Source organism: Labeo rohita, chromosome 11, assembly GCF_022985175.1.
Source record: "Labeo rohita strain BAU-BD-2019 chromosome 11, IGBB_LRoh.1.0, whole genome shotgun sequence".
NCBI lineage: Eukaryota > Metazoa > Chordata > Actinopteri > Cypriniformes > Cyprinidae > Labeo > Labeo rohita.
In genome coordinates, this window is record NC_066879.1 from 11393071 (window position 1) to 11408171 (window position 15101).

The 15101-nt window shown below is 39.0% G+C and overlaps 1 protein-coding gene across 1 annotated transcript in view; it reads left to right on the forward strand.

Annotated features, from left to right (window-relative positions):
* Positions 1–15101, forward strand: part of atg7 (ATG7 autophagy related 7 homolog (S. cerevisiae)) — a 126493-nt gene that overhangs the window by 41722 nt on the left and 69670 nt on the right. The window contains 3 exon segments of the mRNA XM_051123117.1: positions 2036–2112; positions 2410–2525; positions 12878–12953. Of these exon segments, the coding sequence (XP_050979074.1) occupies positions 2036–2112; positions 2410–2525; positions 12878–12953 (269 nt within the window).

Here is a 15101-nt window from a genome sequence, read left to right on the forward strand (position 1 = left end):
CAACCCCTGGTAGCCTAATTACACAGGAAAACACTGATTTTGCCCATGTCGAGTAATCGGCAAAATACCGTAAGTGGTGCATTCCACATATTAAACCCATTTAAAAATCATAATAAAGCATAATGCTATTAAGAATTCACAAACACTACAATTCAGTTAAATAGATATATGCCATGCAGGTTTAATACATGCGCTTTAATTATTTACATGCGTGTAGGTTACATAAGTGAATCTCAGAGCGGCTCCATTCATAGGAAATGCTGCTTCCATTACGTAATTAAATTATTTATTTAAAAATAAAAGATTAAACCCTCACTCTGAGTTTACACATTGTGATATCCACATATTCAAGAAATTACAGTGGCTATAGTTTTTCTGTCATAAAGAAATGGCCAAATATTAAAGATTAAGTGGACATCTATGTTAAATGTTGTTGATTCAATATTAACCAATGATTAGATCAAGCAGTAAAGTGTAAAAGCAATCTTCAGGCTGTTGGTGCCCTCTGCAGGCATTTGTTATAATGCGTGATGTACTTCAGTTTAGGGCTGGGCAATAATTCCATGACGATTATCACAATATAATTTTCCTTGATGAAACGATATGAAGAGTTCGCTAAATGTTCGAAATAATTTTTATGTGCCAAAAGCGAAATGAAACAGCACAAGTCATTTGAATCGCGCCACACGGACCATTTATCTGCTCAGACCAAAGTTCAAACTGCCGCTCGCTCACTAGAGAAGATACGTTTATTATCTTGATGTGGCGCGGACGCGCCTGGAAAAACCGTCGCTTCCGTTATGAGCGTGCCTACTAGAGAGTGACACGGGAGTGGATTTTTTTAACCTCTCCCATCCCACTCCCACAAAAAACATCCCGTCCCATCCCAGACCCATGAAAAAACTGGGAGAAAATCCTGTCCCGTCCTGTCCCAATCCCGGAAGAATGACTCCCACTCCCGTATTGTGTTTTTTTTCTGAATCTGTCAATTATAGTAAAAAAAATACAGTACAGATCACAGTTTTCCCACATTAGTTGAATAAAAATCCAAAATGTAGGGTTTTTTTAAATTATTGAACTGAAAGCCATCTTAAACAAATGCACAGTGTGCATTGCACACACATTAAATTTCATGCAAATCATCTATGCACACACGTTTCCTATTTGAATTGGTTCATTTGAAAGTATACACAGAGTTTCGAAGCGTTTTTTACTTTAATACAAATTTTGAACTAATTTATCGTAGACAAAACCATTTTTGTACAGCGCCACTGCACATTTTTGAGGCATGATGCCAAAATGAATCTGAGGCTGCATCTCTGTAAAGCTTTGACATAATGACACCAAACCTTGTGTGTCACCTCACACAGAACACATCACATCAATTTGAAAACAGCACCACCTATTGGTCAAAAGTGGCAAGCCATTAAATTGTATTATTATTGGTTGTATTTATGATTTTTTCAGCTATTTCAACTGATATCATCCTAAAATGGCTTTAATTACTCATTGTTGTAGTCGGTGCGTTGCTCCTTGCCATGCTTAGCTCCTCATTCTGCCTCTTTTGTGCTTGGCCCTGCAATTGCTGCTTGCAGCTATATCTTTTCATTATGTCTGTCTTCTATTGTAGGCATGTAATTGCTGCATTCAGCAAACAGATCCAGTCCAGTAATGTTTAGTGGAAATGACCCCAGGAAAGAGGAAAAATGTTATCTGTTTATTGGGTGTAATTGCATTGTGCTCTTCCATAAATAAAATCTAAAGATCTGATCTGTAAAACTGTGACGGATAAGTTCAAATCAAAAATTTCCAACATTTATTTTGCTCTTGTACACTAATAAGTAACACATACGATCAGTTTAAATGTAGGTCCAAATCTTTTCATCCAAAGGATTGGTTCACAGCATTTATTGGTCAAGGTTCATTGGTCAAACGCTGTGGGAACTAATTCAGCCAACCTACAAAGCTGAGATGCTGTATTGTGATGCCTTCTTGTAGTTATTCTATTATAATCATGACTTCTGTTCATTCTCAGGAGCGTCTCTGTTCTCCAACATACCCGGACATCGTCTTGGCTGCTACTTCTGTAATGATGTGGTCGCCCCTGGAGATGTGAGTTTTAATCAAGTACTTTCATAGCTGAAATTAGCTTTTCCTCAGGACATGTATTATATTAGAAAATCAAATGTGTGGCTGAAACCAATCAATCATACGCTAAAGTGACTTCAATTCAGTGGACACTATTGCTGGAAGTCATATCCTACAGCAACATATGATTGAGAACGGTTCCCTACTGAGTTTATCCATCACTTAGCAAAAATAACACATTTTACAGACTGAATAGTTAATATGTTTTGTTTCCATGATTTGTGTTTCATTAGTTGCTTAAATCTGTTATTTCGTTATTAGTCTACCAGAGATAGAACTCTAGACCAGCAGTGCACGGTGAGCCGCCCAGGGCTGGCCATGATTGCCGGAGCGCTGGCCGTGGAGCTGATGGTCTCTATACTCCAGCACCCAGAGGGGTGAGTGCCCCAATTTCACATAACACAACTGCTACTGTAAATTATGTTCAAAAATGTTTTTTTTATAAACTGAGTACATATCAAACACTCACCATTCAACACATTCTGTCACACACGTGGTCACATGACCAAAATGAATAAAGGAGGGAAACGTTCTGGGGCGCAGAACAGAAAAGACAAGGGGGGAAAGACAAAGAATCCATTCAAATGAGGGCAGCAATGTCCAAGTGAACTAACAGAAATTGATTGGAAATTATTTTTTTTATTGTAAGTCATTAAGTCATTCAACATTTAACGTTGTAACCTAAGAGGGCAAAGTGATTTACTATAATATTAGTTCACTTCTGATTAACAGTATCTCTATTGCTCAAAATAAATAAATAAACAAAAAAGTCATGACATGTTTGTAAATCGGCATTTGGTTTACGTTTGAACTGAGGAGATTGTTAATGAGGATACAAACTAGGCACCTTTTGCCAAATATTTTTTGTTTTGATTTAAAAATAGGTCATGAGATGAGTTTTTTTTTTTTTTTGTTACTTCATACACTAATCAAAAGTTTTTTAAAAAAAGATTTTTAATGTTTTTAAAGAATGTTCTTCTGCTCACCAAGCCTGCATTTATTGATCCAAAATACAGCAAAAGCAGTAATATTGTGAAATATTTTTACTATTTAAAATAACTACTTTCAATTTCAGTATATTTTAAAATGTAATTTATTCCTGTTATCAAAGCTAAATTTTCAGCATCATTACTACAGTCTTCGGTGTCACATGATCCTTCAGAAATTATTCTAATTTGCTGATTTGCTGTTCAAGAAACATTTTTTATTATTACTTTTATCAAAACAGTTGAGTAAATTTTTTTCAGGATTCTTTGATGAATAGAAAGATCTAGAGATCAGCATTTATCTGGAATAAAAAGCTTTTGTAACATTATACACTATACCATTAAAAAGCTTGGAGTCAGTGTGTGTGTGTGTGTGTGTGTGTGTATATATATATATATATAGATATAGATATAGATAGATATATATATAGAGAGAGAGAGAGAGAAATTTAACACTTTTATTTAGGAAGGATGCTTTACATTGATCAAAAGTGATGATAAAGACATTTATAATGTTACCAAAAATTTCTATTTTTTGTAACATTATACAAAAGAGGATCATTCATTGTCTCATTTAGCCTACCATTCCCACTCCGTAATGTAGCGCAGATAAATGCTGTTTTTCTGAACTTTCTATTCATCAAAGAAACCTGAAAACAATTCTACTCAGCTATTTTCAACATAATAATAATAAAAATAAATGTTTTTGAGGAGCAAATCAGCATATTAGAATGATTTCTGAAGGATCGTGTGACTAAAGTAATGATGCCAAAAATTCAGCTTTGAAATCACAGGAATAAATTACATTTTAAAATATTTTCCAATAGAAAACAGTTATTTTAAATAGTAAAAATGTTTCAAAAATTGTACTGTTGTTGCTGTACTTTGGATAAAATAAATGCAGGCTTGGTGAGAAGAAGTGACTTCTTAAAAAAACATTAAAAATCTTACTGTTTAGAAACTTTTGACTGGTAGTGTACATCTGGTAGTGAGATTTTATAATGTCTAAATATAAATCCAAAAGTAAAATGTGAAAAGAGCTATATTACGGAGTGGGAATGGTAGGCTAAATGAGACATTGAATGATCCTCTGCTGCCATCTAATAGTCAATAGTGAGAATATCATGATAATTTTTTCTTCCAGGTGGCAGAAATCTTCCACTTAAGCATGGCAAATTTTCCATGGATTACCTCTATAAGTAAAAATGAAAAAAATTCAGATGTTCTTTAAAATGAGTTTTGTTCGCAAATGTACAAAAATATGAATGACTTTGAGGAAATGAGGCAAATTAATTATATGTAGTAATTCCTCCAAAATTAACTAAAAAGTGAGCGTGTTAGAAAAAAAAATGACTAAAAAAAAGTGTTCTACTGTCTGGGGTCAGCCATCAAGAGTTAAAGGGGTTATAGCACATTTTTTCCCTTCCTTTCCATGCACAAGCTAATTTATGGTCTTTTGGGCACTGATTTGCAGACAGTTTTCTGTGGGAGTTAGTGTTAGGGGCTAGAATACAGGGAGGCGCCATCATTGATCTTGAATACCCATCAGCAAATGTGCAGTTGTGCCCCTGTTCATCCATGTATTATGCCAGAGCAGGATTCACTGTGATGACGAGGAATCCAAGGCTGAGGCTGCCACTGCAGTTTTGAAATGTATAAATGTAACAGCTGGCCACTTTTCCAATGCCATTTTGTGGTATAAGTAGTGTTGAAATTTCAACAACAACAAGAAGTGCACTCCAAATACCCAGGTGATGTACTTAATTAATTGAAGAAAAAAAAATTGTGCAAGATTGGATACGCTACTGATGCACTTAACTGTTGGTTGGCTGATATAGCAGAATAAAAGAGGGCTTAATATTAACATTCATCAAGCGCCAAACTTGGAGTGAAAAGCAGCTTTGGCGAGTAAATTAAAAAAATGTTACTTGCCAGTTGGCAGGTGACCTTTTATTATGAATTATATCAATGATTCAGAATGCAATATTGTCAGGGGTGCACATAAGTGGTACGCAGATGTGCATGCGTGACCAAAATAAAATGCACTGTGTAAGTTCAGATCACTCATTTGTGTACAGACATGGGTGACAGCTGTTAATGCACAGTCACCGCTTCAGTTCGATTAACTATAATACTATATAAGATTCCCATTCAAACTGATAGCATAAATCTGTGCTGCCATTTTCAGAGGAAAATGCAGAAGTGTGACGCGCTTCAGTCAGCAGCACTAAACCCGGCAGCACATATACTTATACAGTCATGTGAAAAAGTTAGGACACCCTATTGAATTTCATGGTTTTCTGTATCAGGACATAATAAAAAATTATGTGGTCCTTGGCAGGTCTTAAAATTTGGAAAATAAATCCTCAGATAAACGTCATCACATGACATATCACACAGTGTCATTATTTATTTGAGAAAAATACATGCAAGAGGGAAAGGTCGTGTGTGACAAAGTTAGGACATCCTATGAGTCAGTTGCTTGTAGATTCACTTTTAGCAGCAATAACTTAAAACATTCATTTTCTGTGTGACTTTATCAGTCTCTCACATCGTTCTGGAGGAATTTGGACCACTCTTCTTTCAACATTGCTCCAGTTTATTGAGGTTTTAGGGCATTTGCTTATGCGCAGCTCTCAACACAGCATTTGAGTCAGGATGAGCTCTGGACTTGGACTGGGCTATTGCAACACCTTGATTCTTTTCTTTGCAGAAATTCTTATGTAGATTTGCTGGTGTGCTTGGGATCATTGTCCTGTTGCATGACCCAATTTTGGCCCCACTTTAGATGTCGGACAGATGCCCTCGCATTTGTCTCTAGAATACTTTGACATACAGAGGAGTTAATGGCCAACTCAATGACTGTGAGATGCCCAGGTCCTGTGGCTACAAAACAAGCCCAAAATTATCATGCTCTTTAGGTTTTCACTAAACTTGGCGCTGTGCATTATGGCCAAACATCTCCACTTTGGTCTTGTCTGTTCAAAGGACATTATTCCAGAAGATTTGTGTTTTGTTCAGATGCAGCTTTGCAGACCTAAACTGTGCTGCAATGTTTTTTTTTATATATGGAAGAGACTTTCTTCTGCCAAGCCTTCCAAACATGCCATTTTTGTCCAATATTTTTCTAATGGTATTGACATGAACTTTATAGTTTAACATGTTAACTGAGGGTGTATTTTCTGGGATGTCCACTCCTGGAAGGAGAGGTGTCTGTTTTAAATGTCTTCCACTTGTGAATAAACTTCAAATTGTTTGGAAATGGCCGCATTACTCTTCTCAGATTGATGGCAGCAACAATTGCTTCTCTAAGATGATTGATGATGTCTAACCTCCTTGGCATTGTGTTAACACACACCTGAAGACTCCAGACCAGCAAACTGCCAAAGCTTATGCTTTTATAGAGGCACTCAGACTTGCTGATGATCAGTTAATCAAAGGTATTTGATTAGCAGTGCTTGACTGTTATTTACCCTCTTAATTCCAATGTTAACAGTAAGGGTGTCCTAACTTTATCACACGTGGCTTTTCCATTTTGGCTTTATTTTTGTTCAGTAAATAATGACATGGTGCAGTTTGTCATGTGTTGTTGTTTTATTTTCAAAATTTTAAGACCAGCCAAGGACCATTTTTTTAATGATGTCCTGATACGGAAAACCACGGAATTCAATAGGGTGTCCTAACTTTTTCACGTGTCTGTATTGTTCAGAGTGGTTATTATATTGCAAATTATATATATATAAATATATAATCTGATGCGCTGTGATGTTTTCATGATTTGCAGTAATCACAAGAAGTCCATCTCTGCAAAGTCATTGGCAGCTGTGACAGAATGTTAGTTTTTGATCCTGGAAGTGGCTGTCAGACTCTCTCCTTCGGCTTGCTCCCTTTATCGGGGTCGCCACAGCGGAGTGATCCGCAAAGCCGATCTGGCAGGTTTTATGCCCTACATGACTTGTGGCACAACTTGATGGCAGTACTTTTAGTGTGTAGAACAAGCTTGCAGATTTGGATCCTTCCATCTATTTAGCATCAATACTCATTTAGTTTGCCAAAACAACTTCAAAAATAAAACATTTATGGGTTGATTCTTTTGAAAGTCTAACACTATGAGTCTGTGGTGCATTCATAATATTGATCTGCCTTATTGATCAGCAACACCGCACAGCAACACTGAGCAAACAGCATGAGTAAGGGGCAGGGCTGTCTGGCGAATGTTTAAAACTTGTCAAAAATAGTTAACATTTTTGCCTTTCTACCATTCATTTTGGTGAAATGGTACACTTCACCCTCTTAATAAACTCATGCCATTTGAGATCCATCTTAGCTTCATTTTCCAACGCTATGTTTAAGTCACTCTGAAATGAAACAGCAGTACTAGCAATTGCACTCTAATGCCGTATCTGGAGTGCAAAAAGCCTGTATGTTGCTTTTTATGTATTTCCAGTTGGATGAGAGGGTATAGAAAGCTTTCATCCATGTTTACCATTCAAGGAAGACTTTAGAAGCAGGAGCCACTCAGTGCCCTAGATAGTGCTGGCATCCTCCTGACAGTCTCTCTTCAGATGCATTAAGCTGTTATAGAGCTCTGCTGGGCCTGGATAAAAGCCTTCAGACATGGTGCAGCACTGGACGGCACCCTTGTATGATAAGAGGTGTAAAACCGCAGGGGGTTTTCAGCTGTCAAACTGTTACGGGAGAACACTTTGAAGAGGATGGTTTGACCACATTAATGGTGAATTTGGCAGTGCGTGAGTTCACACTCAAACTATTCTTTAATTAGTAATTTTTTGGATGTTGAAATATTTACCCATCTTAAAGAGTGGAGTATGAGTAAGCCATTAGTCACAACATTTGCTGCTGTCCTGCAGAGTTTAGCTCCATCTTGCCTTAACACACCTGCCTGTAAGTTTCTAATGTGCCTAGTAAGACATTGATTAGTTAGTTCAGGTGTGTTAAATTGAAACTGGAGCTAAACTCTGCAGGACAGTGCTCCTTTAGATTAGAGTTTGGGCACCCCTGTCTTAACAGAACACTTTTATTGGATCTGGTCTCTCGTCTGAGATTACAGAGATCATCCTGAATGCTAAGCTCCTTTAACCCTCTTCCCACCATTACACATCGTCTGGATCAAAACACAGCGAAGAAGAAGCAGAAACAAGTGATCGCGCATATAAGCAGATGCATATGTAAAATAACGCAGTCATCAAACATTAAACAGCATATGGGACTAGCTTAGGACCAGCTAAAGACCAGTTTTAACCAGCTCAAACCAGCATCCATGCTTCAAAACCTAAATCAAAACTGCCTAACATTAGCAAATGAAATGCTGATCCAGGGAGTGGTTCAGGACTGTGAAGCTTTGGGGGTGTTGATGGACTTCATCTATGCTTTGATCATCGTTCTGAATCCTATTCGGATGTAGTCTTTGACAAAAACACAATTATCTCAGCTGTTTGTTCAAAATGTTGCTTTTTTCATGAAACTTATCCACATTCAACTGTTGATTAAAAAAGAACATGTGAATCTACAATGAAACACGTCAGACTGATGAAAACCCCCAGCTGTAAGTGCTTCTGAGGCACAGCGTTTTTTTAGTTGAGACGCTTTGGCTGTTATGATACGGAATATCCACAGTATCTGATTTCACAGATTTTTGTTTATGAATATAAAAATGTTGACAGAAAATAAAGTACTTGCTCTAGCCCTCGTTTTAAATTATTTTTTCCGTTGCTGTGCTTCTTGTTGTCATCTGTTGTTGTTGTACATATAGGATGTGGCGGTTGGTCCGTGTCGAAGTTGTCCGCCCCTCCTCCACTGTGATTGGATGGCTGACTAAGAAATGGCAGTAATGAGTGCTGCATTTTACCTACAGAGTTGAACGTTCTTCAACTCTTGGTGCCAAGAAAAATAGGTTCCTGGTGTTTTAAAAAATGTGGCACTCCCATTGAAATCATTTGAAAAAAAAAAATAAATAAATAAAAATAATAATAATAATAATAATAATAATACGCTAGCCTCAGAAAAAAACCTTTGGTGGACACGTAGCCTGAAAGCAGTGGCTCTGTTTTTTTTTGACATACTGCATGTTCAGATATTCATACAACAAAATATTCTGTGGGCCATGAAAATTTTGTATTAAAATGACCAAAAATATGGTGGCTGGTGTCACGGCTGTGCCAGAGAGAAGGACACGGATCAAAGTAACAGTCTTTAATAATATCCACACAAGGGGTAACCCACACAAGGAACAGAGGAGGAGCCCGAGGCAGAGACGAAATGCCAGGGTGACAAGGAGGTTCCGCAGGGCCAAGGCGGAACAGACGGCTCAGGCAACCGAGGTAGAGGCGGGGATCCAGAAGGCTGTGGTGGAGCCGGAGCGACAGAGGCCCGAGGTGGAGCCGAAGGGAAGGAGGAACCTGAAAGAGCCGGAGGGATGAGGCGCAGCTGGAGGAGTGGAGTCCAGAGGCAACGGATTGTCGACGACTGACCAAGGCAAAGCCTGAGGGATGAGGGAGCCTGCTGGAGCCGGTAGACTGACGGGCCACGGCGACCCGTGGAGTCCGGGACTCAGAGGCTGGAGGCGGAGACAGGGGATCCCACCGCACAGATGGTGGGCTGAAGGTGAGCAAAGGAGCTGCCAGGTGACACCGTTGGAGGTGGCAGGAGCGGGAGGGTGGGTGGAAATTTGTGAACCTCTGGGCTTTCAGGGCTGGTGTGCGCTGCCCACACACACCTCATTGGAACCCCCAGCACTAGGAACATGTCCGAGAGGGGGATGACTGGGCTGGCCGACAGATCAGGGCAGACAGATGAGTCCGAGGAAGGTGAGAGGAGAATGCCATGTCCGCATATATATCTGTCTCCCAGTCTATTAAGTCCTCAGAGTCCAAGGGACGCTCATCCACAGCGGTGGTGCAGTAATCATCCTCGGGACAGACAGTAAATGGAGATCCGTTTCTTGCCAGTATCCACTTCACAAAGGCTGCAAAATTCTCGGCCATCTTTGGATGACGATGACGCTCTGCATGCGGTGTTCGAGCTGGTGACGTAGAAAGCGCTGAGCACGTTGTCCAGGTAGCTGGTGTGAGGAGCGATCTCCAGAAACAGTCTGGTATGGCCCTCGAGAGATCTCTCCCCCTGCTTCAGCAGGAGGAGGAGGAGGAATTCTGGGCGGGATATGGCGGCTAAGGGATCCATGGGGAAAACAAAAACACTGTACAAAACACGGAAAACAAACAGAGGGGAAACACGCTGTTATACTTTTTTGTCGGTTGGGTCTGCTGTCACGGCTGTGCCGGCGGGAAGGCCATGGAGACGCTGATCAAAGTAACAGTCTTTAATAATATGCACACAAGGTGTAATCCACACAAGGAACAGCTTGAGACGCACAAACATGACGTTTGAGTCCAGACGAACACAGACTGCACAGACTGGAGCTTAAATACATGGGTATTCATCTGGAAACAAAGATGCTTTGATGCCAAACCCCCTCATGAAGTAAGCAAGCCGTCGTGTTTACAACTGTGACAATGAGCGCTTATCAGGATCAACTAAAAAAAGTTTTTAAAAGTTCAACTTTTAAAAAGTTTAAAATACATCCAAGAGTTTTACACACCAGTCTGTTATTGTGGGGACACTTCCACACCCCTAAACATGACGCAACACAAAACAAAATGTGATTGGTTTTACTGTTTACTGTTTTACCTGTCAGTCATATGGCTACTTGGGCAGTGCTTGGCTATTCAAAGCAGCCAAGGTTCCCAGACCTTCTGCTGTCAGTTTGAAGGTCTGGCTACTTGAGGCTGATGATACTGCCTTTTTGAGCAATGTTGCCGTCAATGGGCATCCAGGTAAGACACAGGATCCAAGACCAGTCTAAAGTATCCAGATGTAATTTGTTACCCATTCTCAATGGGAAAGTGCCCAAGCAATATTGCTCAAAAAAGTTGCCTGGCAAATCGCTCAAAAGTTGCCATCTATCATCAGCCTTAGTTACCTATATCTACAACAAAAGTCTGGATCCAGTCCCCTTGCGCCAATGCAAACTATCTTGTGGTGTTAAAATAGTACTGTCAGGATTTACTAAAGACACGCAGTGAAGAATTAGCGCTGAAGACGCATATTTAGTAAGGTCAGGCGTAAAAACAGCTGTGTCCACATCTGACCTTATTGAATATACGTTTTTGGGAGTTTCCCTTTCAGACACAAAATTTATGGGAGGAGATTATTAAAATAAATCACACAATTGATTTACTAATGTTTGCACTCATCAAATTACTGTTATTTGCGCTATTATTTAACACCCAAAAAAAGCATGTCTTAAAGCAGGCGCTAATTTGCGCTGCTCTTGGTAGATGGCGCTGGTCATTATGAAAATGAGATATTGCATCTATGCTCTTTAATGTGCACCTTGTCAGTAAATCACCCGCAGAATTCCCCTCCCATTGGGGCTTTTATGGAATTGAGCTGTAACGCTGATTTGCCCAGTTTAGTAAATCTTACCCTTAGAGTTAATCAAATGTGTTTCTTCTGAGATTTATCTGTGGTTTTGGCAGGATTCTCCGTTCTAGCTGTTGGAGTCTATCTCAGAGGAGTTTCTATTTTTGTTATTGCCTGTCTTCTCTGAAGAGGATTGGAGATTTGCAGGCCTTGTCAGTGAGCTCTTCCTGTAGAGATTTTGCTCCTAGTGTAGTGAAGGTCTTGTTGAAACCAAGGCTAGCTCATCTACCCAAGATTACTTCAGCATTGTTTTGCTATCCAGTTGCAGTCTCTTTCTCCTTTGTCTTTGTTTGAGGCTACATAGGCTTTGGCCTGTTTGAGCATTAAAGGCTTAAGTTGACTATTAAAGCCACTGGCGTAAGTATGATCGGTTATTAGTATGTTTTGGTGGTGCTGCTACTAAACAAAGGATGTTGCATCTGGAGTGAAAGGCGGTTTCTGAGGCTCATGAGGTGTGTGGGTTATCTTCGCCTGTGGGCATTCTTCCTTGCTCTGCTAGGGGTGTTGCTTTGTCTAGAGGAGCATTTGGAGAATATTTGTGTGCCCGCAGGCTGGACCTCTCTAGCTTTTATTAGGTTTTATGATCTCGATGCTGACCTGATTTCTGGTTCCCATGTTTTATCTGCTTCAACAGGATGTCAGACTTTCATGTTTGTGAGTCTGTGCAATCTGTTTTTCACATCCATTTAATGCACTAGTGACAGGAAGCCCCAGTAAGTGCTGCTAGCACCATTAGCCAATAAATTATATGATCTTCAGACAATCCAGTGTGTTCTTATAAAGTCATACCTGACACAATGCCTTGTTCCCTACTCCGGGAAGCAAGGTTACATACCTAGCGCCCCTGAGGCTATTAGACACTACTCTGTTTGAGCATCCCGACATGCCTGCTTCTTCTGAGTTGCAAAATAGTTTGCATTTGTTGTATTGAAGCGCTTTTTGCATTTAACACACAGGATGCATTAGTAATACACCAAACATAGTTTTTAGATGGCAAAATCCTCAACATGTTCCTCTTTAACTATTTCTGACACTTTGACTAGCTGCCATTTGAATCACAGTTATGGCCTCAGGATTTGTGACTAAGTCTACAAGCAGCTCTTTCCCTCAACAATACACACACACACACACACACAGTGTAACTAAGCATAAAAGTGCTCTTTAGGGGATTAACTGAAGTCTAATTTGAATCTGCTGTGGTGTTTCCTCTCTTATTTGATTTTGATGTGTTTTTCTGTCAGAGGTTACGCTGTGGCCAGTAGCAGTGATGACCGGATGAATGAACCTCCAACCTCACTGGGTCTCGTCCCCCATCAGGTCAGTTACAAACTCCTGTCCACCGTCTAATATGCATTTATTTGTTGCTGTAAGAATTACTTTATTATATAAATACCCTGCTGAACAGACAAGCGTTCCTGATCAAGCGCATGTGTTGTGTTTTGCTTATTGTGGGTATACAGTCATCCTTAGCATAAGATGAACTGGCACTGAAATTCATGCTTGTCTAAGCTGATCTCTTCACCAAGATTTATGCATAGTCTAAAAGACTTCTAAAGACGCTTTTGTCTTATCAGTCATGTACTTGTCTGACAGAATAATGTTAATGCCTTTGAATTATTTACATTTGGGTATCTTCTCAGCAAACATCAATGTATGCAGTTAGTTCACTGGATTAAACACGGACATACCAATGACCAGTAAAGGCTGGAAAACACTACACACATTCTGCACTGATATTTACCACAGTTTACAGTCAGGATGAGCTTTTGTGCATATCTGTTTGGAATCTAATCATACAGTTGAAGTCAAAAATTTACAGACACCTTGCAGAATCTGCAAAATGTTAATTATTTTACCAGAATAAGAGGGATCATACAAAATGCATGTCATTTTTTTATTTAGTACTGACCCGAATAAGATGTTTTACATAAAATATGTTCACATAGTTGAATTTATATGAAAAAAAGACCCCGTTCAAAAGTTTACATATGCTTGATTCTTAATGCTGTGTTGTTACCTGAATGATCCACAACGGTTTTTTTTGTTGTTGTTGTTGTTGTTTAGCAATAGTTGTTCGTGAGTTGTTCATTGTCGATATTCTTCAGAAAAATCCTTCAGTTCCCACAAATTATTTGATTTTTCAGCATTTTTGTGTATTTGAAACCTCTCCAGCAATGACTGTAAAATTTTGAGATCCATCTTTTCACACTAAAGGACAACTGAAGGACTCATATGCAACTACTACAGAAGGTTCAAATGGTCATTGGTGCTTCCGAAGGAAAAACAATGCATTAAGAGCCAGGGGTGAAAACTTTTGAACAAAAAAGAAGATGTATACATTTTTCTGTACTTCATACTCAGGGCAACTGAGGGACTCAACTATTACAGAAGGTTTAAATGCTCACTGATGCTTCAGAAGGCGTCAGAATGCATTAAGAGCCAGGGATGAAAACATTTTAAATTTAAAGATCAGGGTAAATTGAACTTATTTTGTCTTCTGGGAAACATGTAAGTGACTTCTGTAGCTTCTGAAGGGCAGTACTAAATGAAAAAAAAAAGGTATTTAGGCAAAAAAAGAAAAATGTACACATCTTCTTTATGTTCAAAAGTTTTCACTCCTGGCTCTTAATGTATCGTTTTTCCTTCGGAAGCATCAATGACCATTTGAACCTTCTGTAGTAGCTGCATATGAGTCCTTCAGTTGTCCTTTAGTGTGAAAAGATGGATCTCAAAATCATACAGTCATTGTTGGAAAGCATTCAAATATGCAAAAACGCTGAAAAACCAAAGAATTTGTGGAACCTGAAGGATTTTTCTGAAGAACAGCAGGCAGTTTAACTGTTTAGGACAAACAACAGACTCATGAACAACTATGACAAAAAAAAAAAACAGTAGTGTACCATTCAGGTAACAACAAAGTATCAAGCGAGAATCAAGTGTATGTAAACTTTTGAACCACTAAATAAAAAATTACATGCATTTTGTATGATGCCTCTTATTTTGGTAAAATAATAAAAGTTTTGCAGATGTACGTAGACTTTTGACAAATGGCATTTCTGGAAATCCGTTTCAGTCTGACCTCTCTGGGATGCATTTCCCAAAACCATCGTTCCGTTGTTACCAACATAGTTCAAACAATTTAGTGTTTCCCAAAATTGTAGTTCATACGAACATTGTGTCGCAATGTTCATGTGCAAATTGTGTCGCAAACTTACAAGGTTGGAACTACAGCTCTCAACCTGTGGTTAGAAGACATATGCTTTTGGGCACAGTAAGCAAGCTTACATGCAGTATAATATCTTCCATTCTATTTAAATATGCATTTTAATCTGCATATTTTAGCGTGTCCTCAATAAGCAGTGATGTATGAGGAAACCTGCGATAAATCAAACTACATCAAATAAAGTAAAATGGCTGAACAAAAAATAGTAAATTAGTCATCAGGTGTCCTGTTTAATACAGCAG